The sequence below is a fragment of the Medicago truncatula genome, chromosome 7 (assembly GCF_003473485.1).
Source record: "Medicago truncatula cultivar Jemalong A17 chromosome 7, MtrunA17r5.0-ANR, whole genome shotgun sequence".
NCBI lineage: Eukaryota > Viridiplantae > Streptophyta > Magnoliopsida > Fabales > Fabaceae > Medicago > Medicago truncatula.
The window spans coordinates 37,287,093-37,304,798 of record NC_053048.1 but is presented as its reverse complement, the minus strand read 5'-3'; the positions used below and the strand labels follow the sequence as shown (position 1 = coordinate 37,304,798).

Genomic DNA, 17,706 nt, shown 5'->3' with positions numbered 1-17,706 from the left:
AGTTAACTTTTTGTTAAGCAATACAGTTGTATCAAATGATGTATAAATAACCAATGTGTATGTGAATATTATAAGCAATCATGATTAATTGAGATTCAACAAAATACTCTTCTCTCCCTCAGAACAAGAATCAAATGCAAGTGAGTGTGCATGCAAGAACTAAGTGAAAGTTCTAAGTTCCAACAACTTCCCCCTCCCTTTTTTCGGGATTTTTTCTACAACATGCTGTAAATAATCCATGGTAAACAAGTGTGAGTGGATAAAAAAAGAAGTGATACAGGGTTCCAGGATCAGTAGGGCCTACTAAATTGTCCCTCCTAAAGTGTTCCCTGTGATGTATAATTTGCTTGTCCGTGTTGAAAGTGGCTTGCTTAATCTTTGGTTATTTTTTTTCTTCTTATTTTTTACATTATTGTACGAAATTTGGTTCCTCGGGTTCTTGTCGCCAATCAAACCGCTACATCCTGACCTTGAGCCACCTTTACTAGGACCGTCGGTATTCAATTTGACCCACCCCAAAGATGGGGGGAAGCAACAAACATGAATTTGAACTGTAGGGAGCTCATGAATTGCACTATCCTGTTTCAAGGCTAATCTGTAATTATTTAAACATTGCTGCACTGCACATTAATTTGAATTATGCACATCCTTATCCTCCATAACCATAGTAAGTGACAGGCAACTGCCCAGAATTCTTTCCAATCTGTAGCTAGCACACAATCAAGCTGCATAGACAAGTTAAATTTGATCCATTACAGCAGCTCACAGCAAAAAAATTATCCTTGATCTGTAATCTAACAACATTAAGCCAAAGCACCATTACATAAGAACAATCCCTCAGAGCATGTAAAATAGTTCCTGACTCGGCCCCACACAAATTACAACAAGAACTACCCCATCAACCTACCATGAACCGCGAGCCACTGAAAGAATTTGATCCTCTCTTGAACTTGAAGTTTCCAAATTTTAATCCATAAATCATGAGATTTCTTAAACTCAGAACTGCATAACAAGTGATAAGTTGTTGCCACTTCTAGTACTTTTCATTAGGAAGTACATGGGCAACGTCAAATTCCATGTAAACCAAGAAGTGAATTTTGTTCGGGTAATGTTGTCTATTTGTCAAAGAATTTAGTGAGTTATCATGGATTCACTGTTTAGTTACGTTTTTCACAATCGTAAAATAACCCATAAAAGTTTATAAAATCTAACTTCATTTCACATTTCATCTTATACCACAAATAATGTGATACATCAAACACTCCATAAATTGAAAAGGATAATTAATTGTATTCATTCATTAATTCAAGTAACCCAAAATAACTAACAGAACAGCAAAAGAGAGGTAATTGTTTGTTTGATACAATTCAATACAACACATAGTAATCCTATAATCTATCATATGATATTCAGATTTGTCTAGCAGCAGCATCAGCAACAAAAGGCAGGTAAGGAGTCCTACCCAAAAGACAACACAAAGCACTATAAACAAAACACAGAATACTAAAAACAAACACAACATTATGCGACCAAACCAAAATCTTAAAACCTAATCCATATCTCCCAGGAGAGAAAATCCTCTGAAACAGCATCGGAAGAACCAGAAGCACATCTAATGTCAGAGCCTGCATAGCATTGAATCTAACATACTGTGGAAAAATAGGGTTCCTCACAATTCCCAAGTAAAGCGCGAAGAACGCTATGAACGAAGCGTAAGGGAGGGATCTGTAGAATGAGAGGAAAGGGATGATTGGGTCGAAGAGGAGTGCGACTTTAGGGTATTGGGTGAGAATGTTGTGACCATATTGAAGGGAATTGAAGAATGGAAGTGCGTATGCGGCGATTGAGATTAACCGTTCTGGTGCTGCGGGTGTGGATGTGCTTGCTTTAACGACGCCGTTTCTGAGTTTGAGTTTGAGTGATGGTTTAGTTAAGGGTGAGAATGAAAGGGAATTGGGTTTTGGTTTTAGGGTTAGGGTTGAGGATTTGGGGGTGTGGTGAAAAATGCAGGGACGGTGGAGAATAGAAAGGGAAGCCATTTTTGGTTTCAGAATCGGTTCTTGGTAACTTCTGCAAAATGGAATTAAACAACTGTTTTAGATCCTTTATCTGCTGCTGCATGCAGTTACTTTCATTGGGCCGGTAAAAAACTATGAGTAGTGATATTTTGGCAAATATTTTGGTACAACTTTTATTATTCTCTCTTTTCATTGGTAAAAAATATTGGAGAGAGAAATAAAAATATAATGTGAGTATGAGAGAGAAAGTTGTACAAAAGTTGTACCAAAATTGTTGTACAAATATCATTTCTCAAAAACTATAGGGTCTTGCTAACCATTGCCCAAAAGTAACATGTTTGCATTGATTTCAACATTTTGATTTTTAAAAAGTTAAATTTATCATTTTTCACTATTTTCTAATACTATATTTCTATTTTTATCCCCTTATCTAATGTCCCAAGGACAATGATTAGCATTCTCCAAAACTATATTATTTTTCAAGTATATATTATTTAAGGTTAATAGTGTTGTTCACCCCTATAATATATGTCATTTCCGATTTTCGCTCCTACAAAATTTTCAGTTTGATTTGCACCATCGTAAAATTTTTATTTTTCGGAAAACACCCCTAATAGGCCATTTTCATATTTTTTTTTCAAGAAATTTTGGTTTTTGAATGGCCTATTAAGGGTGTTTTCCGGAAAATAAAATTTTTACGAGGTGAAAATCAAACCGAAAATTTTATGGGGGCGAAAACCAGAAATTACATATATTACAGGGGTGAAAAGCACTATTAACCCTATTATTTATTTTCTGGTAATTTTTTTTTCTTTTTTTTGAGATTATAAAATATAATATGATTAATTGAATATCTTTTGAGTACTTTTTTAATGATTTTTGGAAATAAGACGAGATGTAATATCTTCACATATGGTGTATATGTATGTACATCTTTTTTTCGTGTTTTATATTTGTTCTTGTCATCGAATGTAAGAGTCTATTGGAGGTGGTGTGAAACAATTGTTGTGTTGGTTCACGGTGGTTAGAGCAGATTTTTCATGAATGTAAGAGGGTGTACCTGCAAAGATACCCCAACGCTAAAGTCAGTGAAGTTTCAACGAGCATTGAGAAGATTTCTTGAAATGAGAGTGTGTACCTTGTTTTCCATGTGACACACCTGTTTATAGAACTTGTGTGGATGTATTGGATTTACCCTTGAGGCACGATGGTCAGGCAATCATTGGATAAAATGAAGGGCTCCAAAATGCTTCGAGTATATGATTTTGTATGATCTGACTCTTCACGAGTGCATGTAGACCACAACATCCTTTGGATGCCTTATCGGGACTTCGTTGGCTAAGGTTTCGTTGTAAGTTAACGTGAATGGTACTTTATCTTGGAATCAAGCTTCACGAGGTGGTCGCACAGTTAAAGACATGTACAATGCAATAATAAACGAGAATGTTAGCGATGCTTGTCGTCTATATGATTGTGTTGATGTTCTTAAATAAAAGGTTATTCCCAAAGCATATTTTGATTCGCAGAGAAACGAAATGACGTATGAACGAACTTAAACAACAAGGGCTTCCCATCCACCTTCATACGCAACTATCACTCGAGTCTATCAACTAATAGTTGGGGGGGGGGGGGGGGGGTAACTGTTCTGGTATGGGCTGACACCCAACAACTAATAAGTTCTAAAGGGCTCCTCGCAAAAAGGAGTACATGGGGCTGCGGCATAGGAGTGAACGGAATCGAATGAGAACAAATGAACAGCTAAAGAGGCTTGTGGCATAAGAGCACACATACTGAAGATGAACAACCAGCAGGGTGTGTGGAACAAGAGCAATCTAATTAAATCTGGACAACCAACATGGATCAGTGGCACAAATCTGCCATGGACCAAACTCTCACAGTTGCCCAGGTAAAGGTACAAGGACTAAAACCTTAAATTGCCGCCATAAATATTGGCTCATAAGCATGAGGTCAAGTGCGTTCACTTTACACATATGCACCTACCGCCCATGCCACTCACTGATTTGAACGTCGGATTCACTTGGAGAAGAAGGCCGCAGGCGACTAAGATAAATGCAACAACTGAAGGAAATGTCTTACTTAAAAGCCATTCAACATCATCAACTACAAAATCTCAGGTTCGATAGGATCAACTATGTTGTAGGTGGATATTATCAATCACTTACATTGTTGAATATATATAACTATAAAATTTAGATTTCAATAATAATATTGTTTTATATGAGAAATTTAAAGTGAGGGGATGCTTAATTCAATGCAAGAAAGTCTTTAATATTTAAATTACAATTACAAAGAGATTTTCATTTACATTTTCTCAAGAGTGCTAATAGGGCATGAACTCGAAACTTAAACTTAATCAATATAATTAATTATAATAATTTTTTTGATTGATACTTCTTCATATTTAAAATATAAATACAGGCCCATCCCTTTGAATCTACAATGCCCAACTCAGCTGAAAGTGTTGGACCGAACTTTTTTTTTTCTTTGTATTGATCGAGTATAAAGTTTGAACCTTAAATTGTTTTTTATTTTTGTGTGAGTTTTCAAAGTAAATTATTTCTTACGAGAGAGAGTGAAAAATATTATTCACTTGAAAAAAAAAAAAAGTAGATGCATTGGATATCGTAAGTGTGCGCTAGTGTAGTTGAGCTACCCCACTGAACACAACAAAGAGTAAGTACCTTAGATTTCATCGATCCGACATCAATCAAAAAACTTGCTTGTTTCAGTTTCAGTTTCATGGCTTCCTCGTTGTCTTCCACTTCACCTTCTGCTGCTCCTACTGTCACTGTTGCAGCTGCAGCTTCCACCAAATCTGCACGCTTTTCTCATTCCTCCATCTCTTTCCCTCGTCTCTCTCCTAATTCCAACAACTCTCTCCGCTTTTTCACCAAGGTATCTATCTCTTTCCATATCACATTTTATCTTCCTAAATTTATATTTATACTTTCTTTTTAATTCAAATTGTCACTAATTTATGTATGTCTTTGTGCAGGGATGCCCACCTAATCATATGCTATTATGCCCCAGGGTTAAGGCTCAACTAAATGAGGTAAACATTCTCCCTTTTACACTTCATATCTATGAACACACAGACACGAACACCGAACATGATACTGACACGCAGTGCCGGTATTGTTTCCGTGTCAGACACCACCTGAGAGGCCTTTAATGTTTGTGGCTGTTTGAATTGACTTATTTGAGTTAATTTACTGACATAAACACTTGAGAGACTGTTTTGGAGAACTTATGAAAACAACTTATGATATGTTCGTAAGCTGTTTTCAGGTTATTTTCATATGTTCTATAAGATAGCTTATGGAAACAGCTTATAGATTATACGAAAACACTTCAATTTAATTTTATCTTTTGTTATAGAAGTAACTTATACGTAAGTGCTTATGCTATAAGCTGCAAATTAAGTTGTTTCTTTAAATCTGAAGTGTCAGTGCTACTGTAACATAGCTTTATGTGAGTTTAGATTGAATTTTCCTCATAAAAAAACACAAAATTACAATCATTGGTTGGAAAATTAACAGTTGAGTTTGTGATAAAATACATACATTTATGCTGCAAACTATAAGTTTGCCAAAATCTGTTCTCTTGATAGATATGTGCGCACTGCGTCCACATAGACATATGTTTCTATGCTGATTTTGGTCTCTTTTTTTGGCTTCAACAAGGTTGCCCTTGATGGTTCTTCTAATGATGTGCCTCCTAAAGCCAAATCAGATGTTGAACCACCGACCGCACCTTCAGTTGAACCATCTTCTTCAGTCTTGGCAGATCAAGAATCAATCTCTGAACTTTTTGATCAAATTGCAAGTCTTGTCAAGTAAGTACCCGGCTGCTTCAATCTTGAACTTGATAAATGCTACTCCTCTGTTCAAAATTAATACTACCTCCGTCCCTAAATATAGGAGCCTTTTTCCAAAATTGCAGAGATTAAGAAAGTTGGTTGTAGTATTAAATTTGTATATAATTACTATTGTTTTTACAATTTTATCCTTAAGAGAGAGTTAATTTATGTTTTCAATATAATATTTATTGTTGATTGAAGAAAAAGATGCAAAATAAATAAGGGTATGTTGGTAAAGAAATAATTAATGTACTTGAAAATATCAAAGGAGTCTTATAAAAAGGGACAAATTATTTTTTCAAAAGTGTCTTATAATTAGGGACGGAGGTAGTAGTTGTTTTACCAAAAGTAAAAAAAAAAAAAAATCAAATTAAGTGTCGTCATTAATTATACCTTCTTATTTTTCCCTCATTAATTATATATGAGACATGTAGTTTATATTGCAACCTTTCATTAACCAAAAATTATCAAGCACGCATTTATTAATAATTGGTTGTGCTGAACTTTCAAAACAAGAAAATTGGTGGTAATTAAAATAAGAAAATAGTAGTAAATAGGGTTAATTTGCTAAAACTATTATATCCATTGGCCAATTTATCGCATTTCTTAATATTTGTGTAGATATCTTAAAGAACTGTTAATTTGGAACGGAGGGAGTACTTATTGTTGGTATTAAGTAGTAATAAATATATGAAATTTTTCAACATTGTTAAGCAATGAAAACCTTCTTGTGTTTTTACTGCAGGCTTGTTGATTCAAGAGACATTGTAGAATTGAAGCTGAAGCAGCTAAACTGTGAAGTATTAATCAGGAAGAAAGAGGCTATGCCTCAACCAGAATATGCTCCTCAACCTGCAGTGTTGTATTCACAACCTTCGCAAACGGCGCCACCTGTTGCGCCATCACATACTCTGGCTCTTCCTGCTCCTTCAACACCAATTTCTCCCCCTCCTGTCAATCTAACTACATCATCACGTCCGCCTCTTAAAAGCCCCATGGCAGGGACATTCTACCGAAGTCCTGCACCGGGTGAACCTCCGTTTGTAAAGGTAGATCTTCCGTTTAATTATATATTATTCTTTGTATAATGCTTTTTGGCAGCTTTATATGAAAGATTCTTTCTTTAGGTGGGAGACGAAGTAAAGAAGGGGCAAGTCGTGTGCATCATTGAAGCAATGAAATTGATGAATGAAATTGAAGTAAGTTTAAAGTTTTTATGTTATTTTTATGGTAACTGCTGTCTAAAATTTTGAATTCTACATACCATGACTCTATAACGGTTAAGATCATCTCCATTTCTCAAATGAAATGCAGAGCTTCATTACTATAGTATTGTGTATAAAGCCACATAAATGCGTAATATAATGTCACATGTTTTAGAAATGTGTGCGATTATACACACAAAACTATAGAATGGAGCTCTTCATTTCTTTTGAGAAATGGAGAGGATTTCCACTCCTCTGTAAGATGCACTTGTTCGCTGCCTCTCATTCTTTCTCTTTGCTGAGTTAGGATTCTCTCCATTTAATGGAAAGTGCCATTTGGAGAGAGATAAACTCATTGAGTATAGTAATATTATTTTATATGGAGAGAGATAAAAATAATATTATTATATTCAATGAGTCTGTCTCCCTCTAAATGGCACTTTCCATTAAACGGATAGGATCCCAACTCCTCTTTGCTTTATTTAAATGTTGATTTTGGTGCTCTATATAATGCACCACATGGTATTTTCTTTCACATGATTTAGATTTTTCACTCTTCTATGCTCATATTTGTATTTTTCTTTCCCTCGGTAAAGATTTATATTACTTTAATATATGTTATTGTCAAGAAAATTTAATTAGTTTATGACATCAAAGTATATAGGTGCTTGTTTTTGCAAAGGAAAATCATAATTACTGGATAGCAGCAGTGTTATCAATGGTGGATTATGGCAGTTAGCCAAAAACCTGCAATATAAACATGGGCGTTGCGGCCTATGGAGGAAACACAGCAGATATAATAGGTGTTAGGGCCAATAACGACTGACACAAAATCCACCATGCTAAAACGCCACGGAAGAAATTTGACAAAATGGAAATGAAAAATAAAAGATGTTCAAAAGTGGAGTAGAATGGTCATTGTATTTTGATTGTGGATTTCTGTTTTCCATTTACCGCTTCAAGCCTGTTTTCAAATCTTATTGTGTTAGTTTATTAGGAGGGTCTTGTAGCATGAGCTGCATAATGACTACTAGGAACATGTTAGGTAGACAATTAGGGACCCTCAACTCAGCAAGTGATGTTTGGATTTAAGAATATCATTGGAACGAAAGAAGAGGCATCAAGGAGGTTAAGGTATTCTCCGTTGTTAAAACAACAACCAAAACTAAAGTGAGGCAGAGACAACATTAATACAAGAGAAATGCTAGCAACATACTCTTTGACCCTCTTCATTGTTGAGCAAAGTTTTGTATTGGCCTCATGAATAAAGAGAGTTCTGAAAAGGTGTTGATAGCATTCCTCATAACACAAATGTTTTACTATCCCTTTGTTTGAATAACTAAGGAAAACTTGAAAGAACCATGTGAAGAGCACTAGAGTGAAGCCATAAAACAAGCCTTACACAAAACAAGTCTAGGGGTGAAGATTTTTCCCAAAATATCTAAAATTCCACCTCAACCGAAGATGCCGCAGAACAACATATGAAACACACTGCCATAACATCTTGCTCTCCTTGGAACTTGTTCAACAAGAATTACTGCAAGCTCTCTGGGAAAACCATTTTTTCACCAACAATTCTACAAAATTCAAACGTGAGGGCTAGGTAAAAATAACTATTTAGCTGTTCCTTAACTAGAGCAGCACACATCACATGACTTTCAGTTCTATGAATCTGTGGGACATCAGTGCATTATGAGCGCAACAAAACTGACTCATAAACATACATTCGGATTTATGCCACAGTGGTTTTCCTGGTATGCCTCGCTCTATTTTGTTTTCCTGAATATTTTGTTTTTCGGAGACCCTGTCTCCTCAGTAGTGTGTAAGCCTATAAGGCTTAGCTGTTGTTTGTTGGTAGTCCTACCTGGTGATATATTCTGAATATCTTGGCCTGAACATCCAAATAAATCACTAGCTTTCTGATGATCCGACATATGGGAAAAACCAAGTCCCACCTATATTAAAGATAAGGTCTTACTAGAGTTTATAAAGAGTGGCACCCTTCACCTTGAAATCCGGTTTTAAAGGATGAGTTAGACCCTATATAAAAACCTAATATGGCATCAGAGCCTACCGATTCGGGCCACCCATCGTTTATATAAACTTACCAAGCCCAATAGTGCTGGGCATGAGAGGGTGTATTGGAAAAGCCAAGTCCCACATAGATTAAGGATAAGACCTGACTAGAGTTTATAAAGAGTGACACTCAACTTGAACACTTGTTTTGTAAGGATGACTTAGACCCAATATAAAAACCTAATATACAAACATAGCTTGGAAGCTTCGGTACATTTTAGTTTAGCATCATCGTACTCGCTTTTTTTTTTTTGAACAAACATCATCGTACTCGCTTGTTACTGAGAAATGATTTGAAGTAGCTTTTATGTTTGGTAAGTGCCTTAAACACAACCTGCAAGTTGCTTTCGGATGCTTTCACCATCTATACTACATTACTCATTTTGTTTTGTTGGTATTTTAGGATTATGTGTTACACTTTAAAAGTATCTAGGATTTTCAATTTATTATGTTGTTTTATATATTTTGACAATACCCCTCAAAAAATTTTGACAATAAAACCATGATTAAAGTGATGCCTTTAACCATGAAACAATAACTTACTAAGAAAATGTGACGTCCAAGTAATCAAATATTGGGAAAAGCTGAATGAGACACATAAAGGAGGAAAGAGAAAGCATATAGGTGGATTTATTCCTCTGGATGATTGTTCTTTTTGTTTTCTTTTTTGGTAGGCTTTGTTCCTATTCTCTTAAATGGTTTCTTTCTGCACTAGTCCATATTTCATAATATGTGAACAGGTTTTGTTAGTATTTAAATAAGGATTCAGAGTAGTTTTAAGTTTTCACAAGTTTGTTAACACGTGTGTAGGTTTTTTTGTTAAAGTGTTCTTCACATATGTATAAAGAATTTGTAACAATGAAGTTCATTCAAGCAGAATAGATAAAGCAAAGAATCCTTCTAATAGTTGTATTCTTGTGTCATTCATAAGGAGGAAATAGCTTGTGTTCAACTAGTTATCATATCTTGTACTTAAAAATAGTACCGATTCTTTACTAAAATCAATTGGGCAAATTGCATTTATTATTTTAGTTCAGAATAGGCACGCTTCACTTCACTGTTTTTGTGGATTATGGTTAGACATCTCCATACAATAAACATTGCATCAAAAAAAAATGCATAAATATGCTTAAATTTGATTTCTAACTTGGTTTGTAACTACAAAATGCAAATAAAAAAGTCAATCAAAGATGTGCGAGTTGTAGTAAGTTTTGTTGTCTGATGTTCATGTCGCATCTAAGACTATATTTGTGTACTATGCAGGCTGATAAGTCAGGGACTATAGTTGAAATAATCGCGGAAGATGCTAAGCCTGTAAGCGTTGATACTGTAAGTATATTTCGGACCCTATTGACTAGTACTCACAAGTAAAACTAATATCCTTGTCATTAGAGGTTTGATTTATTTTCTTCCCTTGCAGCCCCTATTTGTGATTGAACCATAGGGCCGACGGAGTATTCAAGTGGACGGGATGATAATCTGCAAGTCGTGGTAGTTGAGTAGTGTGAGGCATATCATCTATCCCCAACCCCCAGGTAGAGGAACTGTAGGAAGATTTTGTTTTGAATTGGAGTGGTACACAGTTGAGAAGAATTAGTAGCTTAAAATGAATTTGTTCCCATCCTACTCATATTTTTAACTTCTACATGATTGGACTATGTTTTGGTGAACTTTTCTTTTTGGTTTCAACTTTCAGTTAAGTTAATGTATCTGATACTTATTCTAAGTTTTCTGTCTTTCCATTTTTCTAATTTCTTTTTAAGCTTAGGGGAGCATTGGAATCTAATTTTTATCATGTTTCTTTTCCCATCCTCTTTTTTTCAAAAATGGTTTCACTGCAGTTAGTTCATATCTGACCGTTAGACTAAGATCAGACAGTACATAAAATATGTCAATTTTATTAATCCAGACAGTTAGATCTTGATCCAATGGTTAACGATGTGCTGACTGTGTGAAATCAGGAAATCACGACCGCATGAAATCATAGTTTATTTCAAAGTTTTCATGTAGCTTACTCAGGTGGTAAATTGAAGAACATTAGCTTCAATACAAATTATCTTACACATGTAAGCGTCGTACAGTTGAAGTGTGAGTATACAAAAAATGAGTTCAAGATAGCAGCAATAAGTAATCAGAAAGTGGACGTAGAGATTGATGTTTAAGAATGTTCCTGCTCTTTTGTTCAAACAACCAAACAAGGGAAATAGAATGGATGTATTTCAAGGTCTTGCTCACTTGTGTCTTAAGGACACATGTTAAGTAACCTTCAAATGGTAATTATGCATCGAAATCAACAATTCTTAACTCATTAAATAATAAAATGCACAATTTTCAATATGAAATTTTTGTCTTTAATACATTGGCAAGTATTTTAAGGGCATAGGTTAGCATTTCTTATATTTAATGATCGAAAAATATTCGTGCAAATTTATAGGATCTTTGAGTGGAGGGGAGGGGACACTCTTTAAAGATTCAAAGTTAAAGAAATTATTCTTTAAAAAAAAATCAAATATTTCAATTCTCAATGCATTATATATACAAATTTTCATAAAAATCGACAATTTAAATTTTTTAAATTGTGTCTTAAAAGCATTTGTTAGTTTTGGTAATTTATAATAAGTTTGTTAAGAAAATTAAATAGTACCAGTGTCTCGGAAGTTCTACAATCAATTCTGTAGATGTAAAAAATAAAATACCATTAATTGTTTTTATGACACTTGTTAGCATGACTCAACTGATATTTAGGGGTTTTAATTGTGTTTAAGATTTTTAAAATAATTAGAATCTAAGAAAAATAATAAGAATCTTGTACCAATAATAATAATAATAATAATAATAATTTTGAATTTAAGAGAAAGGATTTTTTTTTATTTTTTTTAGAGAAGAAAGGATTTTTTTTTATTTTTTATTTTATTTTATGAAATGACAAGTTTTTTTTTAAGTATGAAATGAGAGGCTGTTGTAAAAAAAAAATGAAATGAGTTTCATAGACGATAGAGAAGATTAAAATAATGAATTCCATGGTTATGTCCAAACAATGAAATATTTTTTGTTTTTAAGGAATGGAATGAAATAATATGAAAGTTGATCGATTATTTATTCGAATAGTTTTTTTGGTGTGATCGATGTTTGAACCCCAAATCTCATATATGTTATGCCTTACTTTTCCATAAATAAATATATGTAGTTTTCTAAAACAATCTCCAACACAAAGCAAACTCAACGTGAATGAATTTTAAACTAAAAGACAGGGTTGATATCATTAAAACAGAGAAAAATATTAACAAGTATCCTCTGAAGTTTGTTAAGAAATCAAACACATGAAACTATATTAAAACTTGTGTAAAATTCAAAAATGAAAATAAATTGTGTTGCTAATTTTTTTTAGAGTCTTGCTAACAAGTTTTTAATGATACTTGTTAATTTTTTTTTTTTTTTTTTATAGAAAACTACAATTTTTTATTTTACATTATAAAATTACAAATTTTAAACTTATAAAAAATTGAACTCATCATTTTCATCACTTTTTAATACAATATTTTCGAATTTTTGGTCTATTAACTAATACTACTGTCCTCGTGAGCTCAGTTCAGTTGATATGAGAATGCATAAAATATGTAAAGTCCGGGATTCGATTCCCGGCCACCACAAAAAAATACCCCTAGAATACTCTTTAACATTTTCTTTTTTAAAAAAAAAAATTAAAATTGAAGAATTTTTTTTAAAGGTTTTGTAGCTTCTTTCTTTTTTGTTTTTTTTAGAGAGGAAGGTTTATTTTTTTGGAAAAGAAAGAGGAAAGGTTGTGTAGTTAACTTCTTATAAGTATGAAAAATGATATTTTTAATATAAAATTTATTTATTTTTATTTATGGTAGTTAGCATGATCCTAATATTTCTCTTTTTCTTTTGACGAAATGATCCTAATACTTCTCAAAAGCATGATCCTAATAGATTAGCATGACTCTAAACCAAAACATATTGATTTTTTCTTAATAATTAGTTATCATAATCCTAAAAGATTAGCATCATCCTCTGGTTCTAAGTGATTAGTATGATCATAAAACAAAAATATATTAAAAAAAACAAACAGAACCGAAAAAAACAATAAATATAACAAATTCCTCTTCAAAAAACAATAACAAATTTACTAGATTCACTTGCCCTTTGGAGTAATTCAGGAAAGGGAAAGGAGAGGATTTTCATCTCTCCAAACTCACTCTCTCTCTCTCTCTCTCTCTCTCTCAATGGCTATGGCTAGTGGTGTTTCAAATTCTCCATCGAATTTCCATCTTCTTCTTCTTCTTCTTCTCGTTCTTAGCGTTTCATGGTTATGCACCTTCGCAAACGGTTCAAATTCAACAACCATATACGATGAATTAAGGGCAAAGGGTCTTCCCGTAGGGCTTTTACCAAAGGGAATAACGAGGTATGAGATCAATGGAACCAGTGGTGAATTCCAGGTATGGATGAAAGAACCATGTAATGCAAGGTTTGAAAACGAGGTTCACTATGATCCTAATATTAAGGGTACCCTTGGTTATGGCAAGATCAAAGGATTATCTGGTATGACTGCTCAGGAACTGTTCTTATGGTTTCCTGTTAAGGGCATTCGTGTTGATCTACCTAGCTCTGGTCTTATTCACTTTGATGTTGGTGTTGCTGATAAACAATTCTCTTTGTCTCTCTTTGAAGATCCCCCTGATTGCAACCCTGAGGTTTTTTCATCCATTCTTGATTTGTTTTTTTATTTTTTCTCTGTTGGGTATCTGAAATTCATATTTTTTGTAGTTTGGGTATATGAGATTCATGTTTATGTTATTAGGGTATTAAAGTTGTGATTTTTTTTTTGTTGGGTATATGAAATTCATGTTTTTAATAGTTGGGTGTATGAGATTCAGGTTTTTTGCTATCGGAGTATTTTAATGTTGTGATTTTTTTTGTTGTTGGGCATTTGACATTCATGATCTTTGTTATTTGGGTATTTGAAGTTGTGATTTTTATGGCTGGGTATCTATGTATGATTCATGAATGCTTCAAATTTAAATTATATCTATGTAGTTTTCTTTCGGGTGTAATAATAGTGTTGATAATTAGAGTGAGGTTTGAAGCTATGATCTCATGTTGAACAAGCCATGGCCTTAGTCAGTTGTCACTAGACAATTCTATTACCTTATAACAAGTGTTGTCAAATAGCTGCTGCAGCGCTATAGCCTAGCGGAACAACAAACTGCGATTGTTCCGCGATTTGTTATTTAACACTGTTGTCAAACAATCATAGTAGTTATAATCCCAATTCAAATCGCAAAATCCTTACATTTCTGCGATTATACTTGCCCTCGGCGGTTACAAGTATAAGCAAAATCTGATTTTGGTGGACTCCTGTGGAAAGTGCATAATCTACGATCTTTGAAATGATTATGATCACGGGGGTGGAACTACATAAAGAAGCTTTAGTTGTTTTGTTTATCACTTATGAATTTGATTAAACGTTTTAATTAGATATGTATTTCAAGTGTTATGCTGCTGTTATGTGAGCTATGTTGGTATGTGAGTCTTAGTGCTTTAATCAGATAAGTATTTCAAGATTTAACTACGCAAGTCTTATGCAACTATTTATGTGAGCTATTTTATATGCATATATTTGAGATTTATGAATTTTGTATAATCTTACATAATTTCTCCTTTCCAATTTTCCGTAAAATCCCGATTAACTAGCTTGCAAAGAATAGCTATATCGGTGGTATAGCAATGTAACATAGCGTAATTCGTACAACAATTTTCTGCAATTACAAAGACTGATTTGATTTGACAAAAAAAGCTGCACTCATTATCATATATAGTAGTAACAAACATGACCAAGTTTATGGCTTTCAAGAACTGTTGGTTTCTTTTTTGTTGGGTATCTGAAATTTATGTTTTTATATCTCAGTAGGGTATATGAATTTTTTGATTAATTTGGTGTTTAATTTACTCAGGTTGATGCTGATAGTGATGATGTGCTGAGGGCCGTTTGGTAGAAGATAAGCATGTTGCTGCATTTCAGGATTATAGATCAAATAGATCAATCATCTTAGCTGTGCCTGTGGTTGGTCTTGTGATATTGTTTCTGTACAGTCAGTCTTTTTCTTTTTCTGCTTGGATTGGAATCAATCTCTCCTCTGTCAAGGGACAAAGGATGACAATTTTGGTGGTCAGCTACCTTGGCCTATGGTTTTGGCAAAATCTGTGCTAGTCAGGAATGTTGGATATGGTTTGATTTTGCTAAAAGTGTTCTATATAATAAGGTTTTCTTATCTTTTTTTGGTATTTTTATTTTTGCGCACAAGTTTTTCAGGTTTGTTTTATGTAGACTCAACTATTTTAATAAAATAGCATAATGTGTTGGTAGTTCTTGTACTGTGACTAATTTGATTTGATTCCCTATGCCTACATTTATATTGCGAGTACCCATTGTTCTTTTATGGAAATCTTTAAGGTAAGGTAGGATAGACCATTTTGCCTATATTTTTCAATGTTTGCTTTGTAATTTTCTGGTTCAATTAATACTCAGTGGGGCAGTTTCTCCAATAATTTGTATTTTTGTACCCTGTTTAAAATTGTTTGTTGTTCCACATGGAATTTTAATATGTGCATTATGTTCTGGCACATGGTCCTACACAGAACAAGATTTTTGTATAGAGGGAACATGGAAATTGCTGTAGTTGGCTAATATCTAGATTATGAATGATTGAGGTCAAAGGATATTTTTTGAGACATAAGTATCCACCGATTTCGCCTATAACTAGAATTTTGGCGGAGTATCTACATAACATAGCCACTTTAGTGAGGTTTTGGGTAAAAGTGATTCAAAAAGGTTGTAGAGTTAATTTTATCATGTTTGGCTTCTAGAATTGATCTTAGCCTTGAATTTATTGTTAAATTCAATATCCACATAAATACATTTAAGCATTAATCACTTTAAATTCAACTTGTTTTTATCCAAAATCAATTTATAATGTCAATTTGTTCAAATCAATTCTTATCACTCCATAATCAAACACATTTCGTCCATAAGAGCATGGATTCTCTCATGTGAAGTTTTCGCTGGAGCAGGTTCAGTGCACATCCACACCATTCTTTTGTTTGGATGAAGTAATAAAAAAATTTGGGGTCAAAATGTAAATTTCAAAAAATTGAGGGGTCAAATTATAATTTTTGAAAAATTTGAGGGACCAATTTGCAATTTTTTGAAAATTATTGAGGTCAATTTGAAATTTTTGGAAAATTTAAGGACCAAAATGCAAAATATGAAAAATAACAACAATGAAGAAATTTAAAATTCTTAGCTTTTAAGTGTCATTTGAAATTCTCTAAATTTAACTTGAACAAAATACTTCATAAATTTCCATCATTTTAAAAATATTTCAAATTATTATCCAAACAATGAAATTCATCCCAAAGTATTTGAATTCCCTCAAAACATTACATTCCTTCAAAACATTACTCCATCCATACACACTCTTATTAGTTCACAAGTGCGTGAAAATTTGTCAAGAACATATGAAAAAAGGAGCAAGTACAATTAGGTTGGTTTTGAGATGTTAAACACAAGGTTTTCAATTGTTAATCTAAAACTATACTATATGTTATAAATGAACATTGCCGACTTCTGCATTAGCTGTGGTGAGAGTGAATTGTAACACTGAATGCGTAATCCATCTTTAGGCTTTGGTGACACAAATAAGCTAGCTTATAGCTTGTTGGATTAACTCATAAGCTTGTTGGATGAAAACGTGATGTGTATGGTAACAAGTTTTTCTCACGAGCTTATAATTTTTTTTGAGAAGTTATTTCATGTAGCTTTTTAGCTTATAGCTGATAGCTTTTTACATTTTATTCCATTTTTAACCTTTAACATTATTTTATTATTTTTTAAAACAAAAAAACTGGCCACATTAAAATACAAGCTACCCACATTATTATCTTTAACCGGTGCACTACCTCATTGCTCTTTTTTCTTGATTTTATGTTTGAAACGGTTTCTGTTAAATTCCTATTACTTATTTAGCTTTTTTTTCTTTTTCTTTTCGCATATTTACCATATTAAATATAAGATACAAATTTTTCAAAAGTAAAAAAATAAAACATACAATCTTTCATAAAAAATTGATAGATATATGATTAAAAAGTTGAGCAAATTTAGTTAAAAAATATCTCAAAGAAGTTTATATTTCATATTTATAATTTTCAAGAGGAAAAATACATAAATATATTAGTTTTTTTTTTTTGAAGAAACATAAATATATTAGTTAAAAATGTTTATACATTTTTTCAGGTGAAAAAAATGTTTATACATATAACTTATATAAATTAAACATACATGTACTTTCATGTCATTTCATATTTATTAATTACTTAAAAAGCTAGTTTTACCAAACACTTTAATTTCAATCAACTAAATTTTCAGCTATAAGCTTTCAGCTTTCAGCCATCAACTATCAGTTAACTTAATAACCATCAGCTAGCTTATAGCTTAATTTTACCAAAC

The 17,706-nt window shown here is 32.9% G+C and overlaps 3 protein-coding genes across 3 annotated transcripts; 2 read left to right on the top strand and 1 right to left on the bottom strand.

Annotated features, from left to right (window-relative positions):
- Nucleotides 1-1,266: 1,266 nt before the first annotated feature.
- Nucleotides 1,267-2,091, bottom strand: LOC11442548 (protein TIC 20-II, chloroplastic). Its single transcript, XM_003624150.4, has one exon. It carries the CDS (start codon nt 2,037-2,039, stop codon nt 1,410-1,412), a length of 630 nt encoding a protein of 209 aa, XP_003624198.2. The 5' UTR covers nt 2,040-2,091; the 3' UTR covers nt 1,267-1,409.
- Nucleotides 2,092-4,660: 2,569 nt separating this feature from the next.
- On the top strand, nt 4,661-10,930 carry LOC11442359 (biotin carboxyl carrier protein of acetyl-CoA carboxylase, chloroplastic). The gene is made up of 7 exons (XM_003624149.4): nt 4,661-4,934; nt 5,035-5,091; nt 5,723-5,874; nt 6,644-6,947; nt 7,026-7,097; nt 10,443-10,508; nt 10,600-10,930. Exons 1-7 carry the CDS (start codon nt 4,779-4,781, stop codon nt 10,621-10,623), a joined length of 831 nt encoding a protein of 276 aa, XP_003624197.1. The 5' UTR covers nt 4,661-4,778; the 3' UTR covers nt 10,624-10,930.
- Nucleotides 10,931-13,306: 2,376 nt separating this feature from the next.
- LOC11442358 (uncharacterized) lies at nt 13,307-15,640 on the top strand. Its single transcript, XM_003624148.4, has 2 exons — nt 13,307-13,894; nt 15,155-15,640. The coding sequence occupies exons 1-2, from the start codon at nt 13,424-13,426 to the stop codon at nt 15,194-15,196; spliced, it is 513 nt and encodes a 170-aa protein (XP_003624196.1). The 5' UTR covers nt 13,307-13,423; the 3' UTR covers nt 15,197-15,640.
- Nucleotides 15,641-17,706: the final 2,066 nt, after the last annotated feature.